The sequence below is a fragment of the Muscardinus avellanarius genome (assembly GCF_963383645.1).
Source record: "Muscardinus avellanarius genome assembly, chromosome: X".
Classification (NCBI taxonomy): domain Eukaryota; kingdom Metazoa; phylum Chordata; class Mammalia; order Rodentia; family Gliridae; genus Muscardinus; species Muscardinus avellanarius.
In genome coordinates this window covers 81,547,187-81,563,058 of record NC_137792.1, presented here as the reverse complement: position 1 = coordinate 81,563,058, position 15,872 = coordinate 81,547,187, and the positions used below count along the sequence as shown (strand labels likewise).

The following is a 15,872-nucleotide window of genomic DNA, read 5'->3' as shown; positions in this document are numbered from 1 at the left end:
ATTTCCTATGAGTGTTTCTCTTCAGTATTTTAATGATTATCCAATATTTCCTTGTGTAAATTTATCATAATATGTAAATATTGCTCCATTTAAGCCTATACTTGTTTTATAGTAGTTTCTCAGCAAGTACTTGTTCAAAGGATGGATGAATGCCACACATTTTTATTATTTGCATTTTTTCAATATTACAAATAACAATTTTTATCTTTTGAATAATGTTTCCAGTTAACATTCTTTTTTGTTTAGTAGTGGGGATTGAGCCCAGGGGCATTCTACCTCCAAGCTACACCCGAGCCCTATTTTTTATTCTTTATGTGGAAACAGGGTCTCACTAGGTTGATGAGAGTTTACTAATTGCTGAGGCTGTCCTCAAACCTGCAATCCTCTTGTCTCAGTCTCCCAAGTACTAGGATTACAGGTATGCCTCACCACATTTGGCTTCCAGTTAACATTCTGAAAGTAGGATTATTGTATCAAAATGCATGATACAAAGCATAAATGTTTTATAATTTTCAACATTTATGATCATCATGCTTCCATGAAGACTGATACTACTTTAAAATTAATATCTACTATATAGTTTTTTTGCGGGTCTAGGGATGGAAACCAGGGGGCATTCGACCTCTGAGCTACACCCCCTGCCCCATTTTTTATTCTTTATTTTGAACCAGGGTCTCACTAAGTTGTGGAGGGCCTCACTAAATAGCTGAGGCTGTCTGTGAACTGCGATCCTCCAGTCTCAGCCTCCCAAAGGCTGGGATTACAAGCCTGGGTCACGATGCCTGGCTAATATCTACTATATTGTTTTGTTTGTATTCTTTAATTATTAATATCACTTAATTTCTTTCTCATAGTTACTTACTGTTTAGATTTTCCTGTCTTCAAATTTTATTTGTTTGCAAACTAGGACAGTTTGGAGGAAATTTAGGGAAGACCCTTCATGTAGGATATTCGCTGGGAGAATAAGCCTCATAATGACTGCCTGAGCCATTGGGATGTCAAGTGCAGAGAATGAGGTGACAAAAGGAAGAGTGACACAGAAAATAAAAGGAAGGGCACTGGAGGCAGAAGTTACAGTTTTGCCAAACAGATGATAAAGACTATTACTACAAAGGAGTAGCTCTGTGTCACAGCACTTCAGAGGTGGTGCTGTTTTGTGTCATGAGCACCTGTGACATTGGAAGTGAATGCAACAAACCCTGGTGTTTCAGAGCTGAGAGTGCTGATGTAGTACTGGGCATGGAAATTTTGATGAATCAATAGGCATCAGGGCCTGGTTTGCACAGTGATTTGCATATCTGTGGTTTGGGGTTGTGCCTGCATATTTTCCCCTTTTGCTTTGAAGAATAGAATTGATTGAGTGGTTGAAATTAAGCATGAAGTCCTTGATCTGAAATGATTTGGTAAAATAAGTGATTGTAGCATTTAAAAAAATAATGTGTGCTAAGCCAGGTGTGGTGGTGCACGCTTGTAATCCTAGTACTTGGAAGGCTGAGACAGGAGGATCACAGGTTCATGGCAAGCCTCAGCTACCTAGTGAGGCCCTCTACAACTTAGTGAGCCCTGTTTCAAAATAAAGAATAAAAATAGGACTGGGGATATAGCTCAGAGGTAGAAAGCTCCTGGGTTCCACTCCCAGTAACACACACGCACACACACACACACACACACACACACACACACACACACACATAATGTGTTCTGAAATATGTTCAAACCTACAGAAAGTCAGAAGTGTAGTATAAAAACTTTCATATCCCTTTCACCTAGATTCCTATCACCATTCCACTGCATTTGCTCTGTTTTTCCTTCTTTATGCATACATTTTTTTTCTGAACAAGAGTAAACTGAAGATACGATGTTCCATAATCCCTAAATATTTCAGTGTATATATCCACAAACCAAGTCTGCTCTCCTAATTTACCAGCATAGAATTTTACAATTCAGAAAATCCACATTGGTTTGTAAAACATTAGCATTTAGTCTGTATACCTCATAACAACTTTGCCATCATGTCTCTTTTCTGAATATATATAGTAGGCTAGCACTGAGCGACATCCCTAGCCCTAACAATGTACTTTTTCAGGTCCAGGATTCCATCTAGGAACAGTTAGTTGCCAGCAGTGTCCAAATAGCATTTAGCTGTTATATCTTTTTAGATTCCTCCAACCTGAGAAAATTCCATAGTCTTTCCCTGTCTTTCATGTCCTTGACAGCTTTAGAAAATACTGTTTTTACATTTTTTATGAAGGCCAAAGTGTTTCCTCATGATTTGACTCAAGCCCATTTCCTTGGCAAGAATACCCTAAAAATTATGCCCACCTGTCTAGTCACAGGTAATACTGACCTTGATCACCTAGTATATTGGCATCTGCTGTTTTCTCCACCATAAAGGTGCCAATTTTAGTCTTTGTAATTAATGGATATTTTGTGGGGAGATATTCTTAGACTGTGCCAATATCTCATTCCTCGTTATTCCTTCATGTTTAGTTTCCTGAATCAACCACTACTCTCATGGTGGCCAAATAATAATTCTCAATTTCCATGACTGATTCTACATTTAACAGTTGGCATTCTACTGTAAGTAAGATAAAGGGTTAATTTTGTTCCAGTTATCTGTTGCTGTAATGGAATGTGCTTCTAACACTGGAAACCAACAGATGGCTTGTTTAAAAACTGACATTTTTCCTCTGTTTCCTCCCCCTTTCCTTCACCCCATCCCCCATTAACAAATAACATGTTCTTATCTGTTTATTAATGGAAGAGAACCTGGGGCCTGTAGATCTGAATAAGAACTGACTCAAGGAAGACTCTGACATGAACTGTGTCCCTTCTGATAAACACCTTCACAAGATTCTAGCCTGTGGATCTGAACTGACTCAAGGATGACTTAGACATGAATTGCACCCCTTCTGATAAGTTGCCAGCATAATCTTGAAGAGCAAACTCTTAAAAGGGACTTGATTCCTTTGTTCAGGGAGAATCCAGAGCTTGTTCCTGAATGTGTAAGTTCACTGGTTTCTCTGAATTGCTAGCAAATAAATACATTTTTAAAATTTATTTTATTTTATTTTTTAAAATAACTTGACAATGTATGGAAGAATTTATCTCTAGGCTTTAATTTAGCTCCAACGGTTTATATATCTGCCTTTAGAACAGTACTACACTGTTTCAATTATTGTAGCTTTATATGGTTTGAAATCAGAAAATATACATCTTCTAGCTTTGTTCTTCTTTGAGACTGTTTTGGGTATCTAGAGTCCATATTCCATATTAGGATAGATTTTTTTCCCTGAAAAATAAATAAATAAATGTATGATAGTTTCACCTAAAAAAAAAAAGAAAAAATATTCTCTGGTAAGAAAGAAAGCAAAAAGAAATATTGAAATGTTATCTTTAAGTCATCAAAAGTTTGGTACCAGACAAATGAAACTGTTATGTGAGATTATCAATGTTAATATTGTATAAATTGCTATAATACTAGATGTCAACCAGTAAGCCAAGCGTGGGAAGGAGGGATGGGGAGGGAATGGAGTGGGGATCGTGGTAGGGGCTAACTGGGCGAGATGTGCATGTATGTCTACAAAAATATTTTCTTTATACCACTATGATGTATGAATACATTAACCAATAAAAAATAAATTTAAAAAAATAAATTAAAAAAATTTATTTTATTTTATTTATTTATTTATTTTTTAATGGTACACTGTATTCATACATCATAGTGGGATACAAACTTTTGTAGACATACATGCACACATCACCCAGTCAGCCCCCACCCGATCCCCACCCCATTCTCTCCCCATCCCTCCTTCCCATGCTTGGCTTAGTGGTTGACATCTAGTATTATAGCAATTTATCCAAAATTAAAAATGATAATCTCACATAACAGTTTCATTTGTCTGATACCAAGCTTTTGATGACTTAAAGATAACATTTCAATATTTCTTTTTGCTTTCTTTCTTACCAGAGAATATTTTTTTTCTATTTTTTTAGGTGAAACCATCATATTTATATATTTATTTTTCAGAAAAAAATATATCCTAATATGGAATATGGATTCTAGATACCCAAAACGATGTTGAAAAAGAACAAAGCTAGAAGATATATATTTTCTGATTTCAAACCATATAAAGCTACAATAATTGAAACAGTGTAGTACTATTCTAAAGGCAGATATATAAACCATTGGAGTTAAATAAAAGCCTAGAGATAAATTCTTCCCTATATTGTCAAGTTATTTTTGACAAGGTTTCCACGAACATTTGGTGGTGGAAATAATAATCTTTTAACTAAATATTGTTGAAAAACAATAATTACATGGAAAAGAATAAAATTGGACCCATACCTAATCCCATATACAAGTATTAACTCAAAATAGATAATAGACCTAAATATAAATCTTAAGACTATAAACTTTTAGAAGAAAATCTGGGTCATAAAACCTCACAACATTGAACTTGGCAGTGATTTCTTGGTTATGATTTCAATGGCACAGGCAACAGAAGAGTATACAAACTCCCTAAAAAATAAAAAAAAATTGTATATCCAAAGACAATGTAAACAGAGTTAAAAGTTACTAATAGAATTGGATAAAATATTTCCAAATGCTATATCTGAAGGTATATTAATATTCCAAGTAGAAATCCTAAAAATTAACAACAATCAAAGCAAACAATACAATTTAGAGATAGGTAAAAGACTAACATAAATAATGAATCTCCACAGATAACCAATCTTAGTTGTCTGTTGGATGGAAAATCTTGTTTCTCTGGTTCTGGTGTGTGTTACCTATTTCTTCTTTGTAGTTAATCTCTTTGAGTATTTTCTCTAGAACTGGTTTAGAAGACATAAATTCCTTCAGTTTCTGTTTGTCATGGAAGCTTCTTATTTCCCCATCTAATTTGATAGAAAGTTTTGCTGGGTAGGAAACTTTTGGCTGGAAGTTGTTTTCTTTCAGAGTTTGGAATATGTTACTCCAAGCCCTTCTGGCTCTCAAAACTTGGTTTGGGAAGTCTGGAGTGATTCTAATTGGTTTGCCTCTGAATGTCACTTGGCCCTTTGTTTTTGTTGCCTTTAAGATTCTCTGCTTGGCTTCCACATTGGTCATTTTGACAATTATGTGGCATGGGGATCCTCTTCTCTGGTCCTGTCTAAAGGGAGTTCTATAAGTTTCCTGGATCTGTGTATCAACCTATTGCTCTATGTTTGGAAAATTTTCTGCTATTACTTCCTTGAAGAGATTGTTGATCCCTTTGGTTTCACTTTATTTTCCCTCCTCTATGCCAATTATTCTTAGGTTAGCTCTCTTAAGATGGGCCCATATTTCTTCAATATCAGATTCCTGCTGTCAGATATTTTTTCCTAGATTAGAAACTATGTGTTCATTTTTGGAATGATCATCTTCTAAGAGTGAGATTCTGTTCTCCATGTGTTCTAATCGGTTGTTCGTGCTTTGAATTGAGGCCTTTACTTCATTAATTGCATCCTTTATCTCTTTTTGGCTCTCTCTGAGTTCTTTTCGAAGCACCTCTATTATTTCTACAGTTATTTTCCTGATTTGATCTTCTAGAAATCTCTGATTTTCAGTTTTATCGGCTTCTGATGTTGTGGGGTTGTGGGCATTCATTGCTCCAGTGTTATTCCTCTTTCCCATGATTTCGGAAGTTTGTGCCTTCTCTGGGTTCTTCCCTTGGGTCACTATGACTTCACTTAAGGTGCTCTGGATCTCGAGTCTGTAGTATCTCAGACCCCACTACTCCTTTACTGGGTTGTATCACAGAATCTCTGACCCAGGGAGTAGATAGAGGCTGCTTTAAACTATGGGGGATGCCAGGTTGCATGTTTTCCTATGGTGTGATATCTCTGCTACCGCCACTCCCCCACTGGGTCAAGTACCAGGGAATACAGTACTGGGATTTCTCCTCTGTGGCCCGCAATTTGACTCACTGTTCTTGAGTTCGCAGATGTAGCTGTACTGGACTCGGTGAATTCACTGCTGCTGCCGCCAGTGGCAATATGGTGCTGCTGCTACGCCCTCGGCCGTGAGGCTGGCTTATTTCTTCTTGGTTTTGAGTTCCACTCTGAGTCCCTGCAGCGTGTGCTGAGCTCGGCCACTGGGAGCTTTAGATGCTCCCTGCGCTGAAAAATCCCGCCTGGCTGTTCCGCAGCGGCTCACTTCGGCTTGCTGTAGCTGTCCGGTGAAGTCGCCGCAGCTGCCGGCAGTATGGCGCTGCTGCCGCGTCCTCGGGCGTGAGGCCGGTATATCTCCTCTGTGGCTCTTAGCTCTGTTCTCAGTCTGCTTTCTCTCTGGAGCCTGGTGATTTTTTTGTTTCTCTGGTGATGGTGTTTTCTGGCTATGAAAGGTGCTGATTTTGTGGTAATGGAGACTGGTTGTTAGCGGGGCTTTTAAGCACCGCTTTTCTCGGTCGCCATCTTCCTGGAAGTTGTAACCTTGAAATTTTGATTTAGAGTTACAGTCATCAACTTACTGTTGACTCCGTGAGGAAAAATTAATTTCATTTTTCTCACCTAAATACATTCTTTTTGTGGTACTGTGGTTCCTAGAAACCCTTCTACCTCTGGGCTACACTCGCAAACACCTATTTTTTTATATTTTTATTTGGAAACAGGGTCTCTTAAGCCAGTGAGGCTGGTTTCGAACCTGCTCGATCCTCCTGTCTCCGCCTCCAAAGCGTGGGGATTAAAAGCATGAGCTACCATGCCCAGCTAATCAATACATTTCTTTTCCTTCTTCCCAAAGGTTTGTCTCAATTACTTGATTTGGCAAATTGGGGCAGCTATTGGGATTCAGTCACATTGCCAGATATCAAACTAGCCTCAAATTTAGTGGCTTAAAACAACAGTTATTTATTTAGCTCAAACATTTGCAAACATTTCAAAACAGCAAACACTGCAAGAGAGCAAGGTGGAAGTTCATGGCCTCTTTTTCTGAGACAACCTCAGAAATCATAACTTTTATTTCCATTTCATTCTGTTCATTGAGGCAGACACAAATATTTACATGGGCTCAAGGGGAGGGAAGATTGTTAATATCATGTGGTATGAAGAGTTATATAGTGAATGTTATGGTGAGTGTCTTTCTAGAATACAGTCTGCCCTGTTCCTCATTACGTATTCACTTATTTGTCTATGAAAATATATACACATGAATTCTTATTTTATATGTTTGATTATAATCAATCACTATCATTTTTTATTTTGATGCCCAAATTTTCCCAGAATTTACCCCTAGGGGCCCTTTTCCAGGTGGCATCTGTGTCCCTTTGCTTTTTCCCACTGTTTTTTGAGCACTTCCTTTAGTAGAGGGTGTCATATCATGAACTGAGCAATGGCTGTGCTCTATGCTAATGGGCTATCATTGCATCTAGGTCCTCTTAGCAGAGCTAGAAAGTATATGTATGCACAGATAGTTCCTGAAAAAGCAATGGTTCACCTTACAGTTTTTCAACATTACTACAGTGCAAAAATGATACACATTTAGTAGAATCCACACGTTGAATTTGGAATTTTGATATTTTTCTAGTCTAGTGATATGCTGGATGATAGTCTCTTGAGATGACGGATGATGACAGCAAGCTACAACTCTGTCAGCCATATGATTTTGAGGGAAAAACAACTGACACTTTGCAGCATAGTGCATTGCTGAGCTGTGATGTTTGGTAGGTTAGATGTAGTAAATGCAGTTTTTACTTATGTTTTCAATTTAAGATGAGTTTCAATTTAAGATGAGTTTATCAAGACATAACTTTTCACAAGTGAAAGAACATCTGTATATACACACATACACATAACTATTTCTAGATCTTTGTGAGTATGCTTAGGAAAAATGAGTCCCTAACAAAACTTCCAATCCCCCCCCCCCACCAAGAATCTCAATATTCAGTCTAATCTTCTTCTCCATGTTTGGAGTATCTTGTGTAACATTGAGAAACCTGGCAATTCTTATCTTCAATATAATCCTAAATTATTTGCTCAATTAGTGTAACCAGTCTCCTAACAATACCAATCTTCTCCTTCATCTGCCACTTTGACACCTCTTCCACCAGCCCTCCGTGTTCTCGGGTATCAGTGGACACATTGCCAATGTGCGTCCATGTGGCATCCTACAATGCTTTGGCACCCCTTGTCACTGGGTACCAGCAGGCACACCTCCAACACATCTCTGTGAAGTTCTCCTCTTCACCCCTTACCATCCTGTGTCCTTTGGTGCCGATAGGTATACAATGACATCCCTCCACACACTACCAGCTGGCTACCTTCCAAGCTCTCCACACTCTTGAGTGCCAGCAGGCATACCATTGTTGGTCTTATCCATTGCCATGAACTCCTCAGAGGTTAGAGGGGAGAGAGGACAGGGAAGGGAAGCTGTTGCATTTTCATATGATTAAAACTGGCCAAATGCTGGGCATGGTGGTGCATGCTTGTAATCCCCGCACTTGGGAGGCTGAGACAGGAGGATCACGCAGGTTCGAAGACAGCCTCAGGTACTTAATGTGGCTCTCAGTAACTTAGTGAGACCCTGTTTCCAAATAAAATATAAAGTAGGTCTGGGAGCATAGCTTGGAGGTAGAAAGCCCCTGGGTTCCACTCCCAGTACCACCAAAAAAAAAAAAAAAAAAAACCAAAAAAAACTGGCCAAATGTGATTGAGAGTCCTTTGAACATCTACACTAGCTCCTTTTTAATCATCTTTTAATAATGCAAACTTGATTATGTCTTAAAACCCCTGGATGACTTCCTGGCCTTTAGACTAAAATCCAAAAGCAAAACATTCCTAATATGGCCTATAAAACCCTACATAATTTGACACCCTGCCTGATTCTCCAATGTCATATTTAGTTTATTTCTCTGGGTTCAACCAGTTTCCCAAGACAGAATCTTCCAATATCCTGGGAACTGAGCCATAGAAGGGGATTGGCAGTCTCAATGTTTCAAATGCAGACTTCAACTTAATCCTTGTTTTCAGCATGGCCTCTCACTTGGCCCTTAGCTATGGTTGGTTTAAGTGTCCCACCTCCTGCTGGGGTGGAAAAAGGGATCTGGGAACCAAATGTTCTTTACAAAAATGTTTAATTTATCATACTATTTTCAACTCTACACCAGAAAGTCCATTTTCGGAGATACCTGGTACCTTCAATTCCTGAGCCATTTGGGATGTACAGCATAAACAGTTTCCTTGGGCCGGGCGTGGTGGGCGCACACTTGTAATCCCCGCACTTGGGAGGCTGAGACAGGAGGCTTGCACAGGTTCAAAGCTAGCCTCATCTACTTAGTGAGGCTCTCAGCAACTTAGTGACACCCTGTTTCAAAATAAAATGTAAAATAGGTCTGGGATTATAACCCTGAGGTAGAAAGCCCCTGGGTACCACCCCCAGTACCACCAAAACAAAACAAAACAAAACTAAAAAAACCTCCTATTTCTATCTAACCCAGGGAGTTTGACCACTTAATTCCTAACTATTTTTGTGGGGTCTTAGGAAATAACTTAGATAAGTGCCTGTGTTCAATTTGCCAGATTTAACTGGAAGTGAAATTGTTTTAAATAACAAATAACTGATTCCTTTTAAATCTGATTCCTTGAGCAGAAATTGGGTTGCACAGAAGCATGAAATATTGTAACTGCAAATATTCATCCATTATAGTGGTTCTTTTCTTTTCACTGCTAGGTACTTCTTTCATTATATGTTATATGTACATACGCTTTCCCCACCATTCTACCCCCATATTTGGAAAGATTTAGACTTCTAAGTCTTTCTTTGGGGAACTTTTTTGTGGTACTGAGGATTGAACCTGGGGGTATTGTACTTCTGAACTACACTCCAAGCCCTATTTTATTTTTTAGTTCGAAACAGGTCTTATTAAGATGAGTAGGCTGGCCTCTAACCTGTGATCATCCTGCCTCAGCTTCCTGAGACTTGGCATTACAGGTGTGTGCCATCATGCCCAGCAAGGGAACTTTGGTCACGTCAATGCCCTCATTTTATAGACAAGGAGACTGAGGCCCACAGAAGAGATTTACCAGTCTCACATCTAGTAAGGGACCAAGTTGAGGGAGGCCCCGGGACTCCTAATTACTGCTTTATTGCTTCTTTTAGATCAAGGATGTAAGATTTCTGTCCCCCAAAACTGACCTGTAGATGAGAGAAACCTTTTTTTCTAACTTCAAGCTGTGGTTTTCCTCAGTAACTTCACTAGCAGAATGAAACATTATTTCTTGTGCCTGGGAGGACAAGGCTTCTCTTCCACCCTGAGGGCCACAGAGGGCCAAACCCAGGAATCTCAGGGACACGAATAGAAAAACTTCTTGTTTTAAATGTAATAAGTGTTCCTTTATGCCAAACAAGGCAAAAAAAGCAGTGCTGGGGAGCATTTCAGAGCCAGTAGGGGATCTTAATTAACCAGCCAATCTGCAGGGTGAGACTAGGCACCTGCTGTGAACTCTTCTTTTTGCTGAAAGCTCTCTGGAATACCTAGGCTTGGCCCTGAAGACACCTCTGATCAAATTGCAGAACAACCAGCCTCTTTACCAGCTTGTAACCTCTCTCAAGTCAGGGCCTTTGTTTTCCTCATTTCTTGTGGACTTCAGTGCACGTGGCCTCCTGCTAGACACATATTAGGTATCTATGGCTTCTTTATAGCATTATTTTCTTTCTCCAAAGTGGAAATAATGAGCAAGTGCTCAGTTGCGACAACCATGTACCCCCGCCCGTCTGCCCCCCCCCCATTCTATAAAGGTTAAATTTTGATATTTTCCTGGATCTTTTGAACATTTCTCCCACAAATGAGGAAGCTAACAATAAAACCCTTACTGTTTGTATAGTTTGTAGTTTACCATGATCTCTGTTTAATCTCCTATCTTGACTTTTGCCTTAGTGCTTTGTACACAAATGTTATTGATTTCCTCCAGAAGCAGCCATGTGTGGTAGGATAAACAGCATGAGACTGGAGTTTTAGCACCCACCTCTTCAACTATCTGAGTGCTCTTAGGAAAGCTGCTTTCCCTCCTGGGCCTTGGTTTACCCACATAAAGGAGGAAAGGATTTGGATTCCACTGAATCCAGATTGGAGTGCAGTGTCATTGTTTCTGATGTGAGGCGTGGTTCCAAACTGAAGGACAGGAACAGGATGCAGTCTAATGATCAGAGACAGAGGAGGGATGGTCCAACAGCTTTGTATATTTGTGTGCCCCCACTCCTCATCTTTAGATTTCCCAGGCTGTCTAAGTTCATGATCCCAGGGCACTGCCTGTCTGCCCTCTGCCACACACCATCACATTTAGGTTCCCCCCACCCCCAAAGTCTGCTTTGAAGCCAGTGGAAGATTTTCAGAGGTCTCAGATCTTATTTTTTCTCACCCTCTTGACATCTGAGGTCTGAAAAGAACTTGGGTTGCCTGCCTAGGCAGGCTTCCGGAGGCCAGCCTCCCGTTGGGGGCAGGAGGGTGCCCTAAGCAGGCAGTCATTGTTTGGGTATTGACTCAAAGGAGCTGGAGCCACAAAGCACAGGAAAAGGATGAGCTCATGACAGCTAAATGAAAAGATTCTTATCTTGGAAACAGCGGTTTCTTATGCAAAACAGGGGTGGCAATGTGATTGTGCCCCGTGGAGTACATTCAACAACAGGGATTTCAAAAGCTGAAGCTATTTTGCATACCTACAGGAGAAGCAATGGCCCAGATTGTTCATTAATTAAAAAAAGGGGGGGAGGCACTGAAAAGCCCATGCTCACACTTGCTGCAGAACTGAATAAATTCATTTGCCTTCCCCTTGGTCCCAGTTGATCAGCTGAGAGACAACTGTTTTTCCAACCCTAGCTACCTTCAGGGAAAGAAGGGGAAGAGGGAGGCAGTAGGAGACTGGGAGAGGGGATAGGGTGGGCATGGGAGAGGAATCTCAGATAACTTTGAGAGCAGTGATCTCTCAACCGTTTCTATTTGGCATTTAAATGTATTGTGCAGAGGTGGTGGCTTTTGTTGCCTCCCTACGCAGGAGACTTATCTTCCCAGTTCTATTTGATTTCAAAAGAAAGAAGTCTGAGCAAATCCCCCACTAGTGGGGAAAGAGAGGAGATAAATGAAGGGGGGGGGCAGGAATATGTCCTTTGAATGGAGTCCCTCTACCTCCTTAACTCTAACATATGGTCCCCTGAGGGAAAGGACTAGAACTGTAGTTGTTTTGGAAATTCCCAACTATAGGTCACCCACTAAAAGGGTAGTGGCATAAGTGGAGAGTATGGTTGAATGTGGTTGTGGGTGGGAGGTACTAAATGATATCCACATATCATTTACATCAGCCAGACAGTAGGTACCTTACACCATCTTTTGACTTAAGAACCAGAAAGGGTTTCATTTATCAGCTACTTTGATTTACATTACCTCTTACATTCTTTTTTTATACTTTTTTTGTAGTACTGGGGATGGAAGCCAGGGGCATTCTACCTCTAAAACTACACTCTCAGCCCTATTTTTTATTCTTTATTTTGAAGCAGGGTCTCACTGAGTTGCAAAGGGCATCACTAGGTTCACTAAGTAGCTGAGGCTGTTCACAAAGTGCGATCCTCCTGTCTCAGCCTCCCAAATGCTGGGATTAGAAGTTTTGTTTTTGTTTTTTTGTTTTTGTTTTTTTTTTTGGTGGTACTGGGGGTGTAACCCAGAGGCTTTCTATCTCTGGACTATACTCCAAGACCTTTTTTATATTTTATTTGGAAACAGGGTCTCACTAAGTTGCTGAAAGCCTCACTATGTAGCTGAGGCTGGCTTTGAACCTGCGCGATCCTCCTGTCTCAGCCTCCCAAGTGCGGGGATTACAATTACAAGCATGTGCCACCATGCCCGGCTGGGATTAGAAGCTTTTAAAAAATACTTTTATTGGTGCATTACAGTCTCATATCATAGTGTGGTTCACAGTGATAGTGACATAGATGCACGCAGCACTTGGTGGGCTTTCCCATCTCCCTCCCAATCACCTCCTCCCCATACATGATATTGAGATTAGCATTGCTAACATCACATATGTGTATAACATCAATAGAAGTGTTAATTCTCCCTCCCTCCTATCCCCATCCTCTCCTAACTCCCCTCCATCACTCCACTAGAATGTCTCCTCTCTACCAGTAATTGGGAATGGCCTAGGAAGATTTGAGAAAGCTCTGATTATTAATAGATATATTTAAAAAATAATTGTGTCAAAATGGCAGCAGACCTGGGGAAAGAAAGACTTGGTTTAGGTTTCAGTCAGGAAGCAAACAGCTATTGTAACTTAAATTAACCTAGCTAAAGGTAATTAGCAAATCTATAGGAGAGGGAAACTAGGACTTCCTCATCCTCATTCTAAAGACAGGCTTACATAATAATTGGATGATCTAACTGGGATGGGAGGAGGGGTCGACCTTTGTGAAAGGAGACACCTTGCCACACCTTGCTGGGGGAGGAACTTTACAGGGACATTTACTAGTCAGAATTACTTAAACAGGATGGAGGTCATGGGTATAAAAAGTCCGGTCCACGTGCTTTATCTTTGGTGGGGCATTCATTTGAACCCCCCCACCCCCCCGCATGCCATTATGGCATGGGGCTGTAACTATCTTCTGTATTTCTATCTTTTTAATAAACTTCTTTAAATCTTCAGCAAGAGTCCGGGCTATTGTATACTTATCCTTATCTCAGGACAAGAACCCATGGTTTTTCTGTTTTTGGGTTTATTTGTGTATGTGTGTGTGTGTGTGTGTGTGTGTGTGTGTGTGTGTGTTTTGAGGGAAATTGTGTCTGGAACCCTAACAGGGGTCCTTGGGAACAGTTTACCAAACTGTAACATAATTTAGTTTCCCCAAAACCATACAATATTCTCAAACCGTAACATCCTCCATTATCTGGCATTTTTCTGGTATTGTAATTATTCTCTAGCTTCCACATATGAAAGAGAACATATAAACTTTCACTTTCTGTGACTGGCTAATCTCACTTAACATAATATTCTTTAGGTCTATCCATTTTCCTGCGAATGACATAATTTTGCTCTTCTTTATTCCTGAGTAGAATTCCATTGTGTGCATATTCCATAATTTTGTAATCCATTCATCTGTAGATGGATATCTAGATTGGGTCTATAATTTGGCAATTGTGAATTGTGGATATGCATGTATTGCTATAATATTCTGGTTTTGGTACCTTTGGAAATATACACAGGAGTGGTATAGTTGGATTATATTGTGGATTCATTACCAATTTTCTGAGGAATCCTCACACTGATGTTCATAGTAGCTGCACTAATTTACATTCTCTCCTATCACATGTGTTATATGCATTGCCAAGCTTTTGGAGCTTCTAAGGTACCCTAGGAAATGACTAGAGGCTCAGAGACATTAAAGGGTTTACCCAAGGTCATACAGCTCAGAAACAGGAAAGCTAGGGTTTGAATCCATATGGGTCCTAATGTCAAAACCATATCTGATGTTCAGTGCTACGCTCCTCTTTCCCCCATCCTGCCCTTTCCTACATTACCATTGCCCAGTCATTACTCAATGGAGAATGGCACTCTGGCCTGCAGAAAAAGGATAGATAGAGATCCTTCATGAACGTGAGACACTCTCCCAAACATGCCTGCCATTGATGTGGAAGATAACTAAGAAAAGCAGACTAGTATACCTCTTCTCTACCTTAGGCTTGCTAGTATGATTAGCTTTTCTAAAAGTGAGGTTTACTGACGCTTAATTTTTATACAATAAAAGTACCCCCTTTTTAGGTAGTGGGATAGAACCAATGGCTTCTTGTGCTGAATAATCACTCTACTTTGATTGAACTCACATTTCTTTTTTTTTTTTCATCCAACAAGAAGCCATAACTTTATTAATGATAGAAACAGTACAAATTTCAAACCAAGCTTCAGTTACCCTTTTCAAACACCAAAAAAAGTCCTTGCTTTCAGATGGTTACATTGTTAATTCCATAATAGCATTTACAATATCATTACTGTTGTTCTTCAGGGCTCGGACTGCCTTTGCTCTTGACACATTTGCTTGTGACATAACCAGCTCTATGTCCTTAACTTCCACACCTGTTTCATCAACCTCTTCCTCTTCACTCTCCTCTTGTACTGTTGGAGTCTGTGTGTTTTCTTGAATGTTTGAGACAGCTTCACCTTGAACTTTGAATTTCTCAGCAGCTGCTAACTGTGCTTGCTGAGATAAATCCTCAATCTTGGCTTCCCCAAACACTATGTAAGTATCTGAAGCTGGGCTCTTGTAGACATCTGGTTTTGTGATGACAAACAGGATATTCTTAGATTTCCGGATAGTGACTCTAGTGACCCCTGTAACCTGCTGAAGACCCAGTTTTGACATGGCCTTTCGTGCCTTCTTTTCACTCCTACTTTGTTTTGCTTTACTGACTGGTTCTTCATCGATTTCAGCTGCTGCTGCCAGCTGGGCTTGTTGTGTGGCTGTTTGGGTGGAATCTTGTTCCTCAAGCTCTGGTACTGATTCATCACTGTCAGATTCTGTTCCGGACCCTGTCTCAGCCTGGGGCTGTGGCAACTCCTGCTCTGTAGCAGGGACGGTTTCTGTGGCTTCACCGGGCATTTCGAGCGGAGAACGCAGGACCAAGATGGTGGCAGAAAGAGTGAACTCACATTTCTGATCTTCCTGCCTTAGCCTCCTGAGTACTTGGAACAGCAGGCATGCTCCATTATGCCCAGCTAAAAAATTCTCCTTTTTATTTTTTTTAAATTTTTGTTGGTGCATTATATTCATACATCATATTGGGATAAAAAAACCTCGTGTGGACATACATGTACACATCACCCATTTAGCCCTTACCCAATTCCCACCCAATTCCCTTCCCATCCCTCCTTCCCAT

General features: G+C 40.2%; 1 protein-coding gene across 1 annotated transcript; it reads right to left on the bottom strand.

Annotated features, from left to right (window-relative positions):
- Positions 1–14,838: 14,838 nt before the first annotated feature.
- On the bottom strand, positions 14,839–15,630 carry LOC308279261 (nascent polypeptide-associated complex subunit alpha-like). Its single transcript, XM_080719278.1, has one exon. The coding sequence runs from the start codon at positions 15,593–15,595 to the stop codon at positions 14,948–14,950; it is 648 nt and encodes a 215-aa protein (XP_080575404.1). The 5' UTR covers positions 15,596–15,630; the 3' UTR covers positions 14,839–14,947.
- Between the last annotated feature and the right edge of the window lie 242 nt (positions 15,631–15,872).

Coding starts and splice junctions, on each gene's coding strand:
- LOC308279261 (XM_080719278.1), bottom strand. CDS start 15,595: ATGCCCGGTGAAGCCACAGAAACCGTCCCTGCTACAGAGCAGGAGTTG.